We start from the raw sequence: 23,357 nt of genomic DNA, 5'->3' as shown, positions 1-23,357 counted from the left end.
TTTTATTTTGTGTCTGTACAGCATTTTGGTCAACACTGTTGTTTTTAATAGTGCTTTATAAATAAACTGGTCTTGGACTTGGACTTGGACGTGCTTCTGTGTCCCTGCCTGCACCTCAGTTCAGCCTGCCCTGTGTTCCTGCGTTCCTGCATTCCTGAAAATAAACAAGCTCAACTGTGCCTGTACTGCCTGTATGTGGGTCCTTCCTTTCCGAACTGATCAACCTTCAGTCCGAGCCTGTCTTAAAAGAGAAGTTAAACTCTCTGAAACTGATTGACTTTTATGCTTCACTCAATGAAGCGCCTTTCCAAATCTACGGAGGACAGCGCAGAAGATGCTGGCGTTATTCCGCTTGACCTATGTGTGTGAACAAACCTTTAGCGTCATGAACATCAACAGAGCCAGCCACAGATCCAATTTAACCAACCAACACCTCAGATTCATCCTTAAAATCGCCACAACAAAACTAACTCCAGATTTTGATTAGCTGGCTAAAAAGAGAGACCAGCAACACTACTTCCATTGAAAACCAATTAAGCTTCTCCATTGTGTTATGTAAAAAATGCATTTGAAAATAATTAGCTCAGTAAGCCTTATATGTCACTTGTTAATTCTGTTAAGGAGTGAGCGCAAGTTCTCAAGATATACAATGTGTGCAGGTCAAACATGAGGCGCTCCGCAGACTGGCTCGCTGCCACTGTTTGGTCCTTCGACTGGTCGTTGTTGACTTTTGGCACTGGGGAAACAAACTGAATAGAAGCAGCAGAACAAGTACATCTGCATCTCCAACCGTTTTTGAAATAAACAGAGTCAGGAGACTAGTGATGATGATGAGATCCTGAAGGATAACACAATTTTCAGTGCTTTAAAATAGACATTGTTAGTAATAAAAAACATTGTAGTTGGTTCATTTAATTTTCAGGATTTTAAGACTCATTTCAATAAATAGTTAAATACTGTAAGGCGTCAAAGACAGATATTATGTTGTAATGCTTTTGTTCATTTTCATTTGAAGTTAAATCACAAGTTTTCTCCCATGTCCCGTGATATGTATTTGTTTATCCAATGAGGTGGGGTTACCAAAACATTCCATTCATCCGCTCGTAGTCCGGCCCCTCTGTCAAATTTTAGAACCCATTGTAGCCCAAGAATTGAAAACTTTGTCCACCCCTGGGTTATACAGATATAAACAAATTGACTATTATTTCCTACGAAACAAATGGTGCTCCAGAGGTTATCAGATTGTAAATATTTTAATAATCAATCAGTATCTCTTGTGATCATTCTCAACCATATTCATTAACAAATACATCAAATTAACCTTAAAGTTGATCCACAACATAATTTTACCTGTAAGTTGATGCCAGTGGTGACTGGCCAAAAGGCGTTCTGACACTGTTCAGATATTGAACCTCCTTCTTCTTTCCTTTCAGCTTTTCCCTTCAGGGGTCGCCACAGTGAATAAATTGCCTCCATCTAACCCTGTCTTCTGCATCCTCTTCTCTCACACCAACTACCTTCATGTCCTCTTTAACCACATCCATAAACCTCCTCTTTGGTTTGCCTCGAGGCCTCCTGCCTGGCAGTGGGAAACTCAGCACCCTTCTACCAATATATTCACTCTCTCTCCTCTGTACATGTCCGAACCATCTCAGTCTCTAACTTCATCTCCAAAGCCTCTAACATGTGCTGTCCCTCTGATGTACTCATTCCTGATCCTATCCATCCTGGTCACCCCCAAAGAGAACCTCAGCATCTTCAGCTTTGCTACCTCCAGCTCTGCCTCCTGTCTTTTCCTCAGGGACACTGTCTCCAGACCAAACAACCTGGCTGGTCTCACCACAGTTGTCATGCCCGCCTCCTCAGCCACGACATGGGAGCAGGATTCACTGCGCTCTGTTCCCCCCTTCCCTCTCTGTTTGCAGGTGGGCGTGCAGAGGTGTTAATTGTGTTGGCGCGGCGCTAATCAACTCATTGATGTGACCTGTACGGGGAGTGATCTGATTCGTTCCACCTGTTCACCCACACTACATAACCTGGCTTGTGACCATCCGCCGATGCCGGACCGTTGTACTTCCTCATCTGGATCACCTCCATCCTCTCCTCGTCTGCCGCTCGCTCACCTTGCCGCTCTGCTACACCAAGCTACTCCAATCCTTTGGAAACCCTCCACCTCGACAGCCGCCCCCAGCTGCCAGCACCGCCGCCTGCTCAGCTCCAACCTTCACTGCTCACTTCCGCCGTCGGGCGTAACAATGGGATTCGTTTTTTTGAACTTGAATCTTCTATTCTACTCCTCGGACTAAACTCTCAGATTCAACTCTTGGACTCAACTCTCAGACTAATTCTGTAAGCGTCTGTAAAATAAACCATTTAACTCGCTCCCTGCACCTGGTTGCTTTCTGCAAATGAGTCTCTGTCCCACGCACTGTGACAACAGTTTTGTAAACCTTTCCTTTCATTACCTCCATCAAGGAGGTTATGTAGTCACGTCGGTTTGTTGGTTGGTTTGTTAGCAACGTTACGGAAAAAGTTATGGACAGATTGCAATGAAACTTTGTGGAAAGGTGGGTCTTGGGCTAACTTAGAATCCATTAAATTTTGGTGATGATCCGGATCACTGTCTGGACCTAGGAATTTTTTAAAGGATTCTTTATCATTGAGAGATAGGGCAGTCTTTAACATATTTGGGCAGGCCCGCCGACAGGGGGGGACAAACGGGTCTGTTGTCCCGGGCCCAGGGTTGGGGGGGGTCCAGAATTAAAGGTGGGGGGGCCAATCCAGCACCCCACTCATGGCTCCCTACGCAGCATGCAGGCACCGCACCGCTCCGCCCCTCCCCACCCCCCGATCCAACACCGCATGCAGGCACCGCGCCGCACCGCCTCGCGCGCCGCACGCCACACCACTGCTCAGACAGTTGGGACTGGGCCCAACTAACAGTAAGTTGTCTCGGGCCCAGACAAAGCTTTCAGCGGGCCTGTTGTTGGGCATAACTGAACAATAAATAACAAGGGAGCTTAGCAAAAAAATTACAGTGTAAGTTCTTCAATGACTCTAATACCCCTTTCCCACTGGCCAAAAAATCTGTTAAAACTCGCTAAATCATGGTAGTGGGAAAAGGTTTGACCCGGGATTTCGACCCGGGTCGTTCAGCCTGCAATCGACCCGGTTAATTCCTGGGTCAGCTTTCTATCGGCCTTTAGTGGGAGGGACACATGCGGGAACTTACATGATGACGTCGACGCAGCGTGGCTAAGTTAGCGTGCTAGTTGTTGTTTCTGGACACAGCGTGAGATTTCCTTCGTCAACATGACCCAGCAATGGCAAGATAGCGAGACCAGAGAGCTTCCCCTGATCCATGGGGAAGAGGAGATTCGTCTACAGGTAACAGGGACTGTTTTCCGCTGCATTGTTTACTTTCGTTTTGCTCCGTCGCGCTGATGATGTCATCAACGTGGGACACCATCAGTGCGGGAAAATGCAGCGACACGGCTCGCCAGCAGGAGGTGAGACGCGGGTCTGCGGGCGGTGGGAAAGGCGTCTAAAAAGGCGATAGTTAGCGGGTTGCAGACACGGGTCGACCCGCTAGTTGCAGTGGGAAAGCGGTATAAGAGATATCAGCTGCTGATCCAGATCACGAAAGTATTTCTGATACCAGGATCCACAACAGACAAAAATAGGGGGATTCCGGAGTGTCAGTCACTGTGAGGCAACACACTGAGATATGAACATGCAACAAACAGCTTTCTCCCATACATTGTTTGTATTGGGGAGAAATAAAATGTTGTTTTATTATATATGGTGTTCTTATTGTTGTTGGTGACTGATTTGAGCTGTGGTGGAGGTCTGCGTTCTCTGAGTGCCAAATTCTATTTTTAGCTGAAACTCTTCTATCACACATCACACTTGACACTTTTCTCCAGCCGTCCCAGGCTGCCTATTCAGGCTTCCTCACCTCTTTTCCACACTCTCCATTGCTCTGAACTGTTGGCCATAAGTACTTAAAATCCTCCACCTTCTTGATCTCTTCTCCCTGTAACCTCACTCTTCCACTTGGGTCCCTCTCATTTACACACAGATACTCTGTCTTGCTGCGGCTAACCTTCATTCCTCTCCTTTCCAGGGCAAACCTCCACGCCTTTAGCTTCTCCTCCACCTGTTCCCTGCTCTCACTACAGATCACAATGTCATCTGCAATCATCATAGTCCATGGAGGCTCCTGTCTAACCTCTTCTGTCATCCTGTCCATCAACAAAGCAAACAAGAAGGGGCTCTGAGCTGATCCCTGATGTAGTCCCACCTCCACCTTGAACTCCTTTGTCACATCTACAGCACACCTCACCACTGACTTACAGTTCTCATACATGTCCTGCACCACTCTAACACACTTCTCTGCCACTCCATACTTCTTCATACAAAACCACAGTTCCTCTCTGGGCACCCTGTCATAAGCTTTCTCCACATTTATAAAGACACAATGCAAACTCCTTCTGGCCTTCCCTGTACTTCTCTATCAACATCCTCCAAGCAAATATTGCATCTGTTGTACTCTTTCTTGGCATGAAACAATACTGCTACTCACAGATATTCACCTCTGTCCTTAGCCTAGCTTCAATTACTCTTTACCATAGCTTCATCGTGTGGCTCGTCAGCTTTATGCCTCTGTAGTTGCCACAACTCTGCACATCTCCCTTATTCTTAAAGATGGCACCAGCACACTTCTCCTCCATTCCTTGGGCAGCTTCTCACTATCTAAGATCCTATTGAACAACCCAGTCAGAAACTCTACTGCTACTTCTCCAAGACACTTCCATACCTCCACAGACATCATCAGGACCAAGTGCCTTTCCATTCTTCATTCTCTTCAATGCCCTCCTCACTTAATCCTTACTAATCTTTGTTACTTCGTAGTCCACAGCAGTCACCTCTTCTACTCTTCGTTCTCTCTCATTTTTTTTTCATTCATCAACTCTTCAAAGTACTCTTTCCATCTTCCCATTACACGATTGGCACCTGTCAACACACACCCATCATTGTCCTTTATCGTCCTAACCTGCTGCACATCCTTCCCATCTCCATCTCTCTGTATTGCCAAGCTGTACAGATCAATCTCTCCCTCCCTCCCTAACTGTCCAACCTAGCATACAAGTCATCGTAAGCCCCTTGTTTGGCCTTTGCCACCTCTACTTTTACCTTACGCTGCATTTCCCTGTACTCCTGTCTACTCTCTTCGGTTCTCTCAGTGTCCCACTTCTTCTTAGCTAACCTCTTTCTTTGGATCCACTCCTGCACCTTCTCATCATCTGGAAGCACCTCCTGACCATCCAAAGCCTGTCTCAACTCTTTCCTGAAAGTCGTACAACACTTTTCCTTTTGCATCTTACACCATTTGGTCCTCCGCTCTGCCTTTGCTCTCTTCATCTTCTTCTCCACCAAGGTCATCCTACACACCACCATCCTCTGCTGTCTGGCTACACTCTCGCCTACCACTACTTTGCAGTCACTGATCTTCAGATTACACCGTCTACACAACATGTAGTCTACCTGTGTGCTCCTACCTCCACTCTTATAGGTCACCCTATGTTCCTTCCTCTTCTGGAAGAAAGTATTTTCTACAGCTATTTCTATCCTTTTCGCAAAGTCAACCACCATCTGTCCTTCCACGTTCCTCTCCTGGATACCAAACCTGCCCATGACCACATCATCTCTGTTTCCTGCACCAACATGTCCATTAAAGTCTGCACCAATGACAACTCTCTCATTTCTAGGGATGCTCTATATCACTTCATCAAGGTCCAACCAGAATTTATCCTTCTCCTCCAGCTGACATCCTACCTGTGGAGCATACCCACTAAAAACATTGAACATCACACCTTTGATTTCTAGCTTCAGGCTCATCACTAGATCTGACACTTTTTTGCCTCCAGGACATTCCTAACAAACTCCTCCTTCAAGATAAATCCTACTCCATTTCTCTTCCTATCTACACCATGATAGAGCAACTTGAACCCTGCTCCTAAACGTCCAGCTTTACTACCTTTCCACCTAGTCTCCTGGACACACAGTATGTCCACCTTCCTCTTCTGCATCTTGTCAACCAGCTCTCTACCTTTTCCTGTCATAGTTCCAACATTCAAAGTCCCTACTCTCAGTCCTAGACTCTCGGTGTTCCTCTTCTCTCTCTTCCTACGAACGCACCTTCCTCCCCTCCTTCTTTGACCAACAGTCATCCATTTTCCACCAGCACCCTGTAGGTCAACAGCACCGATGGCTGTCGTTGTTATCCCGGGCCTCGACCAATCTGGTATGGGGGTCATACAATTGATTCGCATGTTTGATTTGGCCAAAGTTTTACGTCGGATGCCCTTCCTGACACAACCCTCTGTATTTATCCGGGCTTGGGACCGGCACAGCAAGACACTGGCTTGTGTCCCCTTGCAGCTACTGTTCAGATATTGAACCAAATGAGTAAATAATTGGCAGACTGTCCAGTACTGAGACCTCAGGGTAAAAAATAAAAAAGTAAAGCTTCGTCTGCATAAATCACTAAGGTGCGCTTGCCTTAAGTAACACTGTTAATATCCTGACTCTTCCTGATGTGTTTTGCCAGTGGCTCTGAGGTGAGGAAAAAGGGAGGAGGGGAACGGGCATCTCTGTCTGGTCTACAGAATGGCAAGAGGGGAGAGGACATGATCAAGACATAAGTCTCTGACTGATTATCGACAGTTTTTTTCCTTGTTTGTTTTTGATAAAGTGCTATTCTAAACCTGTCAAAGACAGAACACATGATGTGACAATGATAGATCTAGTGTTACATCTATGTTTAATATTGAGCAGTCTTTTCACCTGACAGGACAAAAACCTCCTCCCGATAAATCCTGTCTGATCATCAGCTGGAAACATTCTGAAGAACATCTCAGTCTCCAGGATGAGCTCCTGCTGTGAGGTCATACCTGAGAGTCTTCAGTTTGCAGTGTGGATCTTCCTCAGCAGCAGACAGCAGTTTGACTCCTGATTCTCCTGGATGGTTGTAGCTCAGGTCCAGCTCTGTCAGATGGGAAGACTGGGATCTCACAGCTGAGACCAGAGAAGCACAGCCTTCCTCTGAGACCAGACACCCTGACAGACTGGAGACACAAACATGGCTGCATCAAGTCAAGAAGGAAGATCCTCCACATGATGAAGCAGCAGCTGGATCCTGACCTGAGAGCTTCCAGTTTACAGTGAGGACTCTCCAGTCCAGCAGAAATCAGCTTCACTCCTGAATCCTTCAGGTTGTTGTTACTCAGGTCCAGATGTGTCAGACTGGAGGACTGAGAGCTGAGAACTGAGGACAGAGCTCCACAGCTTCTCTCTGACAGACCACAGTTCTCCAACCTGAACAAGAACCAACAATGAAAACCAGATCAATGGTTGTTATGGACTCGCCTTCTACTTGTCTGACTTGGAACATCACAAACACAGTGAGTAGAGGAATAGGGGGGAGAACAGAGTTCAGTGAATAATAATTCACGATCATGTCAGAACCTGAGAGTCTTCAGTATGCAGTTTTTATCCTTCACTGCATCGAACAGCATCTTCACTCCTGACTCCCCTGGATGGTTGAAACTCAGGTCCAGATCAGTCAGTCTGGAAGACTGAGAATGGAGAACTGAGGACAGAGCTCCACAGCTTCCTTCTGATAGATCACAGGCGCTCAACCTGAAGAAGAACCAACAATGAAAACCAGCTGAGTGTTTCTCATAGATACAGTTTTATGGGCTCATTATTAAGCCACAAATACTTTGTAGCTTTCAATGAATGTTTGCAGATAGCTTCAGAGTTTCTTTGTCCATTGTTTTTTTTCCCATCATGTACAAAAACAATCTGCACAAAAAACTCTACTTGAATTTGTAGAATATTTGCATTTATGAGAAAAAGAGTAGTTCCTTTGAAAAAAAAATTCTGTTCCCAGATGTGAGACACAAAACTGCGTGAAAGATTTTGAAGTTGTTGCAATTTTTGACCTCAAATTTATTCCTCTATCCAATCGGATAGTGACAAATGGAACTGTCCAATCAGGGAGCAGATTGTGTTGTGTTCTTCCACACTGCTGTGGACTCTTCAAGGGGAGTGTTTAGTTTTTAAAAAGTGTTTAGTTTTTAGTGTTTAAATTCCAAATATTCAAAGTGGATGCTGGAGATGACAGTTTTTCTTTTTCTGTATTTTATTTTTTAGCCCATGTTGAAACAGTCCTCCCCTTGAAGAGTCCACCGCGGTGCTGCAGGACAGAAAGCCACCTGCTTCCTCACTAATCTGGTTGATTTTTCATCTTCCAATCAAAGAGGTGTAAAGACGAGGACAAACCTTGTAACTACAACTTCAGAGTCTTGCATGACGTTTTTATGCTTTGCATCTGCAAAACATCATGTGTGCAGAAGAAATTCTATTTTTGGTTCCAAATGGAAATCTCTCTTTTTTTAAAGACCATGGAAATCCTTTGTTGACACATTCACCAATCTGGATTTTCCAGGCTGATTTTTTAACAAGATGAGAAAACCTGATGAACAAAAAGAAACTCATATTATCTTCAAACATTCATTGGAAACTTCATAATATCTGTGCTTGATGTGAAGCTCACGCAGGTCTCCATATTAGTTCACGAGGTACGTACAGAGCTTTGTTGGAGGCTTTGACCACTGGCAGCAGCCTCAGAAGAGCCTCCTCTGAAGCAGAGTATTTCTTCAGGTCAAACTCTTTCCGATCTTCTTCTGATGACAGTAAGATGAAGGCCAGAGCTGACCACTGAGCAGGAGACAGAATGTCTATTGAGAGACTTCCTGACCTCAGGGACTGTTGGATCTGCTCCACCAGAGAACCATAATTCAGTTCATTCAGACAGTGGAACAGATTGATGCTTCTCTCTGCAGACTGACTCTTACTCTCATTCAGCTTCTTCTTGATGTACTGGACTGTTTTCTGATTGGTCTGTGAGCTACTTCCTGTCTGTGTCGGCAGACCTCGAAGGAGACTCTGATTGGTCTCCAGTGAAAGACCCAGGAGGAAGCGGAGGAACAAGTCCAGGTGTCCATTTGGACTCTTCAAGGCCTCGTCCACAGCTCTCTGATGGAGATGGTGCAGAGTTGGTGTTGTCTTCATCTCTTTGGACATCTTGGATGTTTGCTGTTTTCCATCCAGCAGGTTGATTCCTGACTTGATGAAGATCTGATGGACATGAAGAGCAGCCAGAAACTCTTGAAAGCTCAGATGGATGAAGCAGAACACACTGTTGTGGAGGCCTTTCTCCTTTTTCAAGATCTTTGTGAACATTCCTGAGTACACTGAGGCTGCTTTGAGGTCGATGCCACAGTCTGTCAGGTCGTACGGATCGAAGGTCAGGTTTCCTTTCTGTAGCTGATCAAAAGCCAGTTTTCCCAGAGACTCTATCATTTCCCTGCTCGTTGGACTCCATATTTCATCTGAGGTAGATCCGTCATCACACTTGACACTGTTCATTTTGACCTGGACCTTCAGGTGCTGGATGTACATCTGAGTCAGGGTTTTGGGCAGCTCTCTTCCCTCTCTGTTCTCCAACTCTTCCTCCAGAACTTCAGCAGTGATCCAACAGAAGAGAGGGATGTGGCACATGATGTGGAGACTTTGTGATTTCTTGATGTGGGAGATGATCCTGCTGGCCTGCTCCTCCTCTCTGAACCTCTTTCTGAAGTACTCCTCCTTCTGTTCGTCAGTGAACCCTTGGACCTCTGTCACCCTGTTCACACATTTATCAGGAATCTGATTGGCTGCTGCAGGTCGTGTGGTAATCCAGATTCGAGCAGAGGGAAGCAGATTCCCCCTGATGAGGTTTATCAGCAGAACATCCACTGAGGTGGGCTCTCGACCATCAGTCAGGATCCCAGTCTGGTGGAAGTTCAGAGGGAGTCGACACTCATCCAGGCCATCAAAGATGAAGACCACCTGGAAGTCGTCAAAGCTGCAGATTCCTGCTTCTTTAGTTTCAGTGAAGAAGTGATGAACGAGTTCCACCAAGCTGAACGTCTTCTCCTTCTCCAGATTCAGCTCTCTGAAGGTGAATGCAAATATAAAGTGGATGTCCTGGTTGGCTTTGTCTTCAGCCCAGTCCAGAGTGAACTTCTGTGTCAGCACTGTTTTTCCAAAGCCAGCATCTCCCTTTGTCAGCACTGTTCTAACTTTTTCAGATCTTCCAGGTGAGGCTTCAAAGAGTTTTTCTGGTTTCACGCTTCCTTCTTCTCGGTCTTTTTTCCTGGATGCTGTTGGAATCTGAATGACCTCATGTTCCTTATTAACCCCTGCAGTCCCTCCCTTAGTGAGTTTCAGTTCTGTGTAAATGTCGTTCAGGACGGGAGCCTCTCCTTGTTTAGGGATCAACTCAAACACATACTGGAACTTGTTCTTCAGTCTGGACTTCAGTTTTTCTTGACACTTCTTGGATATCATTGACAAAAGAATTTTTTGAGGTCCATCGTTCCCTAATTTTTGTTTTTTCAGAGACAAAAAAAAAAATAAAACAGTTTTGACTCATTTTCAAACTGCTCTAGAATGAATTTAGTTTAACACATACATACTTCCTGTACACTTCACCAGAAACTGGAAGTTCTTAGCTTTGACATTTTGTTTGTATAATCAGAAAATAATCAGAAAAATCAGTTTGTAAAATTTCAACAATAACTGCAACGGTTTTTGATGTTTTGTTTGAAGTCATGTATATTTTTTTCAAATGATATATCAATAACAGAAAAATGAAAATATCAAACATTGTAAGAGTAGAGGACAGTTTGTCCTTTTTGCCATTTTATCTGCCATGATTTATCTCTGTTGTTTCACATTGTGCAAATATAACTCATAACATCAAGTTTTCATGTTTCCAAGTCTTACCTTCAGGTTCTGTGGTGTTTATGGTGTGTTTATCCCATATCCACTTCTTCCCCATTTTCTCCAACAGCAGTTTCATGAGATCCAGAGCATGATCACTGTACCTGTCGTGTATCTGTGTCGCTGTGTCCACCTTGTCCAGTGTCTCTCGTTGTCCTGCTGGGATTGCGTTGCATCCTTCAAAGATGCCAATTTCACTCAAATGGAACTTGAATCTTTTAAAGTCTTCAGGTGTCAAATCATCCAGCATTTTCAGGAGGATTTCTGGAGTTGAGCTCATCTTTGTCCTTGTGAAGAGTCTGATTTATCTCACTAAACCTTCACTGTGTTCATCGACTTCCTGGAAAGACCACGATGAGGTGCTGATATGCTTTAATGCAGGTGAGATGTTTGATCCTGAAAAACACAAAACAAGAATCCTCATGAGCTCCTTCTCAATCGTTCTCTTGTTTTAGGTTCAAGTTTATCAAAGACAATGTCTGATTTTATTTGGGTACGACAACCACAGATTTTATTATATGTTCTTGACAACTTGGAGTGCAGAGCAGGAATCAGAGACCATGAGTCAAAGACCATGTCAGGACCCTCTGGGCCCCGCCCCCTGGCTGGGTCCCATCGTGTTCTGTGTCCATGTGTGTCATCAGCCCCACCTGTTGTCTACCTCACCCCATGTTTCCATCGACCAGTGGTCATTCCCCGTGTGCTCATTACCCTCATGTGCTGGCTCTGTGTCTCCCCTTTATAAACCTTTCTCAGCCCTTGTGTGGTTGCTGGTTCATCTGGCTTCCTTTGTGTTTCCTCGGTCACCTTGCTTTGTTTCCTTGTGTGCTCATATCATGCAGCCTTCTAGAACTCTGCTTTGGGTTTCAATGCCTCTGAACTTCAGGAAACCCTTCACTACTCCATCCTCATGTGGTCTGAGTTTGCGTCCATCTTCTGGGTGTTACAGACCAAGAGTCAGGGACCAAGACTCAGGGACGAGGATTCAGAGACCAGGAGTCAAGGACCAGGAGTCAGGGACAAGGAGTGAGGGACCAGGGGTCAGGGACCAAGACTCAGAGACCAGGAGTTAGAGACCAGGAGTCAGAGACCAGGAGTCAAGGACCAGGAGTCAGAGACCAGGAGTCAGGGACCAGGAGTCAGAGACCAAGAGTCAGGGACCAGGAGTCAGAGACCAGGAGTCAGGGACCAGGAGTCAGAGACCAAGAGTCAGGGACCAGGAGTCAGAGACCCGGAGTCAGGGACAAGGAGTGAGGGACCAGGGGTCAGGGACCAAGACTCAGGGACCAGGAGTCAGGAGCCATGGTCTCTGACTCCTGAGTCAGGAGTCAGAGACCAGGGGTCAGCGGCAGGGACCGAATTGATGTCCGTCATGCAGGAAACCAAGGTTTGGTACCCAGCTCAGATATATGATTGTTTATTTTTTTGGCAAGACATGTTTTAACCCTTTAAGCTCGGGCCATTTTCGCCTAAAAGTTCAACTAAAGACGTACCCAAAGTAAACTGAATGCTGTTCTTGAACTGTTTGGAGTACATGCATGGTTGGGGTCTCATTTGAAAGCTGATAACCTGCATTTTCACCCAGTGCAGTCAGAATTACTCTAGGTGCTACTGGCACAGATTTATTTATGTTGCAGCACACTGAATTAGGATGAATTTCATTCTCGCCTGAATTTTTTCCCTCATAAAACACCTGGAAATAAGTGTGGAAGCACTGAAATAGCTTGAAAACACAATTTTGCTAAAGCCTGGGGTCTTACATAGTTCAGGTCAAAATGTCAGAGCAGTAATACAAGAAATGAGTGTTTCACACATGTATTTGTGCTGCTGTGCCCCGGCGGGGTCAATTTTGGACATCCTCTGTACACCCTCTGGATGCCCTCTGTACAATGGTATATGTTGGTTTTTGGCCCGTTTTTACATTATTTTCACTCCAAAAACTCATAAAGTACTCAAAAAATCACTTCAGATGGGCTTCATTGTGGGATAAGGCACTCAGATTGAGAGGAGCAGGGATAGGCAGCAGGTACATCCCTCAGCAGATGTCTGAGAAGTCACAAAACCCCACTAGCGGGCCAGCCAGCCATTCAGCAAGCTCATGGGCTACGAGCCCTGTCAGTCAAACATTTGTACCGATGTGATTGGCTCAGAATTCATTGATGACGAGTGATGACGACCGATGACGTGGGTCCATCAGTCTCGGCAGCGGTTGGCTGGTTAGCCATCGGAGGCAGGGATAAGTCACTTGATTGGTTGAAATATGATGAATAAGCAATGGAAACCGATCAGTCGCCATATTGGATATCCTCAGCGTGAGTGAGAGAGGTCTGGATGTTTTTAGCTGATAAAAAAATGGATTATTATAGGACGCGCACGTTGAGAGACGCGCCGCGTGCGCACGTGGTGGCGCGTCTAATTCCGGATTATTTACTTATTTCAAGACATGTTTTGGACAAAAGGCTATACTTTCTAGCTTTGCCTGGATGCATACATTTGGACTGTGGCACTTTTTGCTGGATTGTCTGGATTATGGATCATCTGTGATCAGTTATGAGCCTCCAAAGGTGAGTTGCGCTGTTTACTTAATTTGCTGTGTTGGACAAATGTGTTTATATTACCCGCTGTGGTAATCACATCTGAAAGTGGTTTATACCGACGGATTCATGAGAATATCAGCTTTCTAACGGTACATAGTACGTCTGTGGAATTTGTAAAATGCGTCTGGATATTTGATAAATGCATTGGGAGAAGTCTGAGCTTAAGGGGTTAATGAATTTATGTTGTGACACATTATTGGAGCCAGAAACAAGAGGAAGTGAAGCCATCCCAGAGCTCATCCAGCTTCTGTCTACTCTGGGATTTCTGCCTTGGACTTTAACGTCAAACCATCTTTTGCGATCTCTCCACTGAGCATTAACTCTGGTGGTTACCTCATCCCAGGCAGCATTTCCTCTTTTCCTGCTGTGGTGGTGGGTGGGGTTTTGACTCAACTGTGGGGCGGGGTGGTGGCAGTGGCTCAGAGAGTCAGCCTGCCATGAACCAGGGTTGCCTGAAGTCAGTGTTGTTACAGACGGAGAAGCAGACCCGGGTTCTTGAGAGTCTTCTGTCCCAGTCAGACGGCGCACCAAAGAATTGGCCAGTTTCTCCATTCTCCGGCCTCACTCTCCACAAGATGACAGTGACAGACTATCCCCAGACTTTCATTGAGAAGTTTGAAACCCCGGCGGAAGCATGTGGGTGGCCAGCGACTGAGTGGGCAGTGAGGCTGCTCCTTCTAAATGGGGAAGTGCAGACGGTAGCACAGGGCTTTCAAGACGTCAAGAGGGCAGTTGTGGACAGACTTGGACTCACATCGGAGGACCACTGCCACAGACTCTAGGGAACACGCCTCGGGAAGGCGGAGTAACTCTTCCCCGTTGCATTCAAGCTCAGAGACGCCGCGCCTCGGTGGTTACGGCTGAGAGGGACAACCAAGGAGAAGAGGATCGTGGAGATGATCATTACAGAGCAGTTCCTGGATGGACTGCCAAACGGGATGGTAGAGTGGGTATGCTGGCATTGGCCCAGAGAACAGGATGCAGCCATCACACTTGCCGACGAACACCTGGTGGTCCATTCCAAGGAGGTGGAGAAGACCCTAGCTCAGAGCTTGGGGAGGCCAGTCCTGGGTACAAGCAGGAGGGCAGGGTAGCCCGGCTTTCATCAGACACTGCCCCGCCCCCCACCTAACACCGGCCTCGTGCTGCATCCTCCTCCAAGCATTCTTCCCAACCCACTGGGGGCCCTCAGAGGACAGGGCAGGATTATTGGAAGTGCGGACAGACCAACCATCATTGCCCCAACTGTGCTCTCACGATCGATATACAAACCTACCTCCCTACCTACATCCCTACCTACCTACCTCCCGACTTACCTACCTACCTACCAGCCTACCTACCCCCCTACCTCCCTACCTACATCCCTAGCTACCTAGGTGATTCATTCTTGACTAAACCTTTTGATATAGCTGATCATTTAAGTGATTATTTTAAAAATAAAATCCAGAATTTAAGGAAAAACCTGATTTCAAAGACTAAAGGTGATTTATCATGTAGAACAATTAAAAATAACATTATGAATGGGAAATCGTGTGCATTTGCTTTTGATAAAGTAACTGTAACTACAGTGGAAAATGTGTTGCAAGTAATGAAAGTAAAACCTCCAGGGATTGATGAACTTGATGTACAGTTATTGAAATTAGTAGTTGATGTAATTTCGATGCCTGTGTGTCACATTATTAATCTAAGTTTAGAAAAATGTAAATGCCCTGTCAAATGGAAAACAGCTAAAATCGTTCCTATTCCGAAAAACACTAAAGAACCCTTTTCTGGGAAAAACAGTAGGCCTGTTAGTATTTTGCCCATTTTGAGTAAAATTATGGAAAGGATAGTTTATGATCAAATCACTTATTATTTTTGTAAAAATGGTTTGAATTCACCATATCAACATGCTTATAAGAAAGGGCGCTCCACAATGACTGCCTTAGCTCAGATGACTGATGATTGGTCAAATGATATTGATAAAGGGAAATTAATTGGGACTGTATTGCTAGACCTGAGTGCAGCATTTGACTTACTTGATCATGATTTAATTTTGGAAAAGCTAAGTTGTTATGGTTTTAAAAACTCTGCAATTCTATGGATTAAAAGTTACCTTATTAATAGAGATTATACCGTATTGTTTAATGGTAGTTATTCTGAGACAAGGCCTCTTTCATGTGGAGTGCCGCAAGGGAGTTGTCTAGGACCATTGTTATTTTCCATTTTTACAAACGATTTGCCTTTTATTTTGGAACATGCCGCTCTTGTTCTATATGCAGATGATTCAACTATTTATGTGTCTGGTGACAATATTGCAGAATTGAATACATTACTGAATAATGAATTAAAATTAGTAGAATATTGGATCAATGAAAATAAGTTGGTAATTAATGCTGAGAAAACTAAATGCATGGTCATAGGTTCATCATATTATTTAAAAGATTTTCCTGTTTTGCGTTTGTCTGTAGGATGCACAATCATTGAACAAGTCACTGAGGCTAAGCTGCTTGGTGTGACTGTGGACAGCCTGCTTACCTGGAACCATCAAATAAAACAGATATTACATAAAATGGGCAGAAGTATGGCAGCAGTTCGAAATTGTAGAAAATGTGTACCACACCGAATAAGAAAGATTTTGGTTGAATCAATAGTTTTGTGTCATTTAGATTATTGTTCCGTTATTTGGTCAGCCACTACAGAAACTAATATCAATAAACTTCAGGTTGCACAAAATAAAGCAGCTCGGCTCGTCCTGAACTGTTCTTTTAGGACAAGCATTGAAGACATGCATAACCAGCTGGCGTGGCTGAGAGTAAAAAGTAGAATACATTATTCTCTTACAAAATTTATCAGAAATGTTATAATTACAAGAACACCAGCAATACTCTATAATAAGCTGACCTTTTTCAGTGATGTGCATCAGCATTCTACCCGTCAAACAGTTGAGGGACGTTTTCTGTTACCTGTCTGTCGATCCAGTCACATTCAAAGATCCGTGCACTATAGGGCAATGGTGGCCTGGAATCGTCTGCCGCAGTTTTTGATTTCACAGATGTACACAACTTATTTTTGTAAACAAATGAGACTATTTTTATTCACTCAGGAATAACATATGGAACTGCTCATTTATGATTGTTTAATGGTGAGCTATTTCGTCTGTTTTGATATTGTTTTGTTTTTGTTAATGTTGTCTTTGTTGATAGTTATGTTATTGTATTGTCTGTATGAATGTTGTCTGTACATCCTGTTGTTGACGCATTGTTAAGTGTTGGTGCAGAAATATTTCTGATGAAGTTTAGACCCCAGGAAGAATAGCAACTGTTTTAACAGTAGCTAATGGGGATCTCAATAAAACAAACAAACCTACCTCCCTACTTACCTACCTTCCTATCTCCCTACCTACCTCCCTACCTACCTTCCTGCCTACCTACCTATCTACCTATCTACCTACTTACCTACCTCCCTATCTACCTACCTACGTCCCTACCTACCTACCTACTTGCCTACGTCCCTACCTACCTACTTACCTACGTCCCTATCTCCTTACCTATCTACCTACCTACCTCCCTATTTATCTACCTTCCTATCTCCCTACCTACCTTCCTGCCTACCTACCTATCTACCTACCTACTTACCTACCTCCCTACCTACGTCCCTGCCTACCTACCTACTTACCTACCTACCTACCTACTTACCTACCTCCCTACCGACCCCCCTACCTACCTACCTACCTGCTTACCTACCTCCCTACCGACCCCCCTACCTCCCTACCTACATCCCTACCTACCTTCCTATCTCCCTACCTATCTACCTACCTATCTACCTACCTACCTACCTACCTATCTACCTACCTACCTCCCTCCCTACCTACCTACCTACGTACCTACCTCCCTCCCTACCTACCTACCTACTTGTCTACCTCGCTCCCACCTTCCTATGTCCCTACCTACCTACTTACCTACGTCCCTATTTCCTTACCTATCTACCTACCTACCTACCTACCTACCTACCTACCTCCCTCCCTATCTCCTTACCTATCTACCTACCTACATCCCTACCTATCCCTACCTACCCCCCTACCTCCCTACCTACATCCCTACCTACCTACCTACCTACTTACCTACGTCCCTATCTCCTTACCTACCTACCTACCTACTTATCTACGTCCCTATCTCCTCACCTACTTACCTACCTACCTACCTACCTACCTACCTACCTCCCTATCTCCTTACCTATCTACCTACCTACATACCTACCTACCTGTCCACTCTCTCCCTCACTGTTTGCCATCTTTATTGAACCTCTGGCAGCTGCTATAAGAGAAAATATAGACATCACAGGGATTCTGGCCAACAACAATACAGAACATAAATTAAGTCTTTATGCGGATGACATGTTACTTTTCCTGCGGAACTCTCAAATTTCTATCTCCCAGACAACCACACTTATTGACAAATTCTCACTCATGTCTGATTATTCTATCAACTGGTCTAAAACTACAGCCATGCCTATAAACTGTAAGGTGCAAATATCCCCAATGCTACAGTACAGTCTGGAAACATTAGATATTTAGATATAAATATAGATATAGATATATTTAGATATATTTCGCCCATGTTATCAGAATTACCAAAACTTAATTACGCTTCGTTACTGAAATCAATAGAAGATGACCTCCTATGTTGGAGACACTTACCTATATCTCCTATGGGAACGGTTGCCACAATTAAAATGATGATCTTACCTAAGGTTAACTATCTATTCTTAATGATACCCACCAAACCATCCTCTGGTTGGTTCAAATCACTGGACTCATATATATCCAAATTTCTCTGGAAAAATAAACCTTCACATATCAGTTTGAAGACTTACTCTGAATATGTCCAAAATCTGTGTCAGTGACTCAAGGAAAGCTATGAATTGGCTGCAGAAAACTAGAGGAAATCTGGAGAAAGAAACAAGCACAGATTTTATACCAAAGTGAAGTCTGCGGATTTGGTGGAAGGAGATCGTTTCTTAGTGAGGAATGTCAACATCCGAGGCAAGCACAAGTTAGCCGATAGATGGGAAAGGTCGATCTATGTGGTCGTGAAGCGGATAAATGATGGTCCTGTGTATGTCGTTAAACCAGAAAGTGGGAATGGTCCACAGCGTACACTTCACAGGGACTTACTACTACCATGTAGATTTCTGCCAGTTGAGAAAACTCCTGAGCCAACGCCACAGCAAAGCAGACAACCCCGAATGCGTTTGAGAAGCAGCCAAAACAAAACACAGGAGGAAGAATGTCAATACTCAGATGGAGAGGAAGAGTATGATGACTACTATGTGAATGAGCCTCCACAGTTCATCACATGGGTGCCCTATGTGCCTTCGAGGGGGAGTCTTCTCCAGTTTCAGTTGCTGACTCCACTATTACGAGGGCCTACGAACAAGCTCCGTCCGGACCGGGAGGACACTCCTGTCGGTCCTGCCCGTGGACTGGCTTCGGTTCTACTGCTGGGATCTGTGGTTCTTGTGCTGGACCGTCCAACGGACTGTACTCAACATTGTCCTAGGCTTTACTTCTTATTGTCTCATGCTAGCTGTTGCCAAAGCTGTCCGTCCCTGGGAGAGGGATCCCTCCATACTGTGGTTCTCCCCAAGATTTCTTCTTTTCCCACTGGGTTTTTGGAGTTTTTTCTTGCCGGATGTGAGGGTTGAAGGTGGTGGTTGCTTCGTTCTGTCTCGTTACTGTAAATATTGACATATTACCATTATGCTTATTCACTGTTTTTACTTTTACCAACCAATGTAACATCTTGAAGCCCTCTGAGGCAACTGTTGTTGTGATACTGGGCTATACAAAAATAAATTGATTGATTGATTGATTGAGTTTGAAAATGTCCCAGTCGGCAGCTCACAGTCCCAACTGAACCCTACGGCTCCTGAGTTTGTGTTGCCAGAACCTCAAATGATTCCCTCAGTCCTACCTACAGAGCCATGTGACACAGTTGTGCATCAGTCTCCAACTCACGGTGATCATGTCATCATAGACATTCCTGAATGTGAATCATTGCAACCCAAGGAAGTCACAGACACATCACCAGTTCACAGTATGGAGAAGGCTCAGAGCAGTTTTTCTGAGATCCCTGCAAGTCATCCAGAGGTTTATCGCAGTGAAGAACATGGTGAGCCCCGACATTCACGCAGAGAAAGGCATCCTCCACCTGAGTTCACTTATGATGAGTCAGGGAAACCTGTTGTACTTGCACTGAACCAATTCTTTGAGAGACTCCAAGACCTTTTTCCAAATCAGATGCCCTGTTCAGTATAATGCACATGCAGGGACACATGCGGTTTAGAGGGGGAGGGTGTAACCCTGTTATTTTTTCTCCCATGCAATAGTTGTAATTGTATTTTTGTTTAAAGTTAATCTTTGATGATGTTCTGTAGATGTATGATCTTTGTGTACTGGATATGCGCACTTCTCTTGTCCACCACTGTGGGGCAGTGCATCATAATTTGTTCTTCTTCGTGGGTCCTCCATCTTGGATGGGCTGCAGAGAAAACTTGTAAGAACTTGAACGGAGCTGAACCAAACCGAAACGTTTTTAACTGATTTTGACTCAGAGAGGAAAGAAATACTTGAGGTATCAGAGTTTGAAACGTGGGAGAACCCAGTTGTTGAGAAGATCTCTCTCGGTGAGTTATTTTTGTGAACATGCTCTGTATTTGTTAAACTAGCCTCATAACACGTGGCTAAATATGCATGTTTCACCATTTCAGTGAATAAGAGGTGAATGAAAAAAACAGTCTGGCTGTCTACCACCAGTGGATGCTGCCCAAAAGGTAAAATTTGTTTATTTTGCCTGATTTCATTGTGTAAATTGTGAATTCATATGCAAATGTGTATATTTTTACCATGGATATTCATTTTTTGTAGTTGCTTTACACAGTTCAATACCCTTTTGTTACAACACGAATTATTCATTTGAATTAAGATTTCATTGATGTCAGATTGCAGAGAAATTGACTATTAGGGTAAAAATGAGATGGTTAATTATAAATAGAGGTTAAATTTCTGCACATTCTGTGCAGACGTTTTTTTTTTTTTTTTTTTTTTTTTTTTTTTTTAAGGGCTATTCTGAACCCTGTTCCCCGGCACCCGGCCTCTCTTGTGCTGGACCCTGGTCGGCTGTTCCCGAGGCCGGATTCTGCTCTTCATCTGGTATCTGGTTCCATCGTCCGAGTCTCCTCTCATCAGCACTGCAACGATCCCATCAGGTTTTTGCAATGGACGCTTAAGCATTAAGTGATGACTGGTCTAGAAAAACTTTTATGAGTGCACTCAATGGTATATTTATTTATTTTAGTTCCTGAGATCTCAGTGTTTTTTGGGGATTTGTAACACCTTTGTTTCCTTCTTTTCATGTGATTTCATGTGATTTAACTGATAAAAGAAACAAAAGAAAGGAAGAAGAAATACATATTTCAATTTAAATTTCATTTTGTTGTCCTGTGCTTCATTTGGAGTGGAGTCTATGCATCATATTACTTTATGATAGCCTACACAACCAGCCTTCTCATTGAACCTAGATTTCGATAGCCCTATGTATATAGATATTCAGACTGCTTATCAATAGCACTACCACTAAAGGGTTACACCAGCAAGCTGCAATATGTCTCCAAATGGCTTAAACCTAACTAGAATTTGGCACTCAGAGAGCACATACCTCCGCCACAGCTCAAATCAGTCACCAACAACCATAAGAACACCAACATTGTGATCGGGGGTGTGATCGGAGCGGAGCGCTGTGGCGTGCGGTGCCTCTGTCTGTCGCCCTGTCGCCCTCTCTCCCTGTGTGTGTGTGTGTGTGTGTGTGTGTGTGTGTGTGTGTGTGTGTGTTTATCTGAAAAGGAAAACCAAAAAGCAACATAATTTATGTTACTTTACTTGATTTTAATTTGAAAATGGACCAGATTCTCTTGTATTTTCCGTTCCCGACTGCCTGTGTGGTGCAATCTGCTCTGTCCAGCTTTAGAACTGGCGGTGCATGGCGCGCGCAGCTCGTGGAGAAAATAGAGGGGAGCGGAGCGGCCGCGGTCCAGGGCGCGAGCTGCTACGCATGCGGCAGTCCCCCGCGCCTCCTGTATGAACCGTCAGATAGGTTAACAGGGACGCCGATCTGAAAGTCGGTGCGCAGCGCTTCCACTTCCGCGTCTAAAGCGGCGCGTCCTGTGTGAACCAGGCGTTTGTCCCCCCCGGTCGGCGGGCCTGCCCAACTATGTGAAAGACTCCCTATCTCTCAATAATAAAGAATCCTTAAAACTATTCCTAGATCCAGACAGTGATCCGGATCTTCGACAAAATTTAATGGATTCTAAGTTAGCCCAAGATCCACCTTTCCACAAAGTTTCATTGCAATTCGTCCATTATTTTTTCGAGGATCTTGCTAACAAACCAACCAATCAACCAACCAGCCAACAAACAAACCAACAAACCGACATGATTACATAACCTCCTGGCGGAGGTAATAATTTAGATGAACCATGGCTGGATGTAGAGCAAGCATTTTGTGAGGATCTAGTCATCTCTGATTTACCATTCATCAGTCCCACCATCAAATCCCATCTGTGTTTTATAAGTATTAACATCAGTTCTTCTTTAATGGCTTGGTGGGACTTTCTAAAGCTAACCAAATCTTCTCTGATCCCGTGTAAACTCACACCCATCTGGAACAACCCGGACATCCTTCAAAACAAAAAGATGATAAACTTCACTCAGTGGAGAAATAAAGGAATTAGACAGCTTGAACATATCATTGAAAATGGCAACTTTCTATCATTCAATACTCTCACCTCACAATATGGAATCAGCAGCACAGCATTTCTAGAATATCATCAACTTAAATCTATCATAGGTAAAAAATATACCTTCAACCAACTGCACCGGCAGCTACCTCCCAGGGTCGAAGAATTCTTAAACATTAGTTATCCAAAGTTGCTATCAAAGATATATAGAATATTATCAAAGATAGAAGACAAAATCTTTCTTCCGACTTTAAAATGGGAAGCTGACTTATCCAATAATTTTGATCAAAATGCATGGTCACTGATATGTTTAAATACCTTTGAAATGACAAAGAACTCAAATATACAACTAATCCAATTTAAAATTCTGCACAGAATTCATTATACAGGACGAAGGATGTTCCAGATGGGTCGATCACAATCTGATATCTGTTCACATTGCAATGATAACATGACTGACAGCTCCCTCCATGCCTTGTGGTCCTGCACACCAGTGCAGAGGTTCTGGCTTCAGGTGTGTGAAGACCTGTCAACATGGTTCACATGCAATATCCCTGCAACTCCCACACTGTGCCTTTTAGGTGATCTGGGTGAAATTAAGATGTTAATAAATTCAGTTTACATGATTCTCACTATATTGTGCATCGCAAAGAAACCCATCCTTGTAAATTGGAAATCCAGAAATAATCTAAACAATAGGCATTTTAGGAGTCTTTTATTAGATCATATCAGCTTGGAGACCATGTCTGTCTGTTCAAAGGACCAATCAGCTGAATCTGGTTCCCTCTGGTCCCCTGTGATCAGCTCCATCACTTAATGTAAGGGGAAGATGGGGACCTCGCCTCTTTGGAAGTCGGTTGTTTGTGGGGGGGGGCCTGATGGCTGCGGGTGGTTGGTGCCGTCTTGCGGTTGGGATTTGGTCTGCTTCGCTGAGGGTGTGTGTTTGTGGTTGGTTTGGATGGGGGGTGGGAGGGCCGCCGGTTGTTGGGGCTGTCTGGCGGTGGCGGGGCGGGGGCTCCGGGGGGCCTGGGCCGCTGGGTGCCGGCTCACGTCCGGGTGGCCTGGGTGTTCTGGGGTGGGTGTGGCCGA

General features: G+C 44.5%; 1 protein-coding gene across 1 annotated transcript in view; it reads right to left on the bottom strand.

Annotated features, from left to right (window-relative positions):
- LOC115382244 (NACHT, LRR and PYD domains-containing protein 3-like) overlaps nt 1-23,357 on the bottom strand; it is a 42,418-nt gene that overhangs the window by 7,393 nt on the left and 11,668 nt on the right. Inside the window, exons 2-5 of the mRNA XM_030083959.1 lie at nt 10,900-11,292; nt 8,657-10,493; nt 7,207-7,380; nt 6,957-7,130 (exon numbers count right to left, since the gene is read on the bottom strand). Of these exons, the coding sequence (XP_029939819.1) occupies nt 6,957-7,130; nt 7,207-7,380; nt 8,657-10,493; nt 10,900-11,176 (2,462 nt within the window). The 5' untranslated portion in view covers nt 11,177-11,292. The remainder of the gene's footprint in view (nt 1-6,956; nt 7,131-7,206; nt 7,381-8,656; nt 10,494-10,899; nt 11,293-23,357) is intronic.

This window comes from Salarias fasciatus, chromosome 23 (assembly GCF_902148845.1).
Source record: "Salarias fasciatus chromosome 23, fSalaFa1.1, whole genome shotgun sequence".
In the NCBI taxonomy this organism is placed as follows: domain Eukaryota; kingdom Metazoa; phylum Chordata; class Actinopteri; order Blenniiformes; family Blenniidae; genus Salarias; species Salarias fasciatus.
Note: the sequence above shows the minus strand (reverse complement) of the source record. Positions and strands in the feature narration are given on the sequence as shown.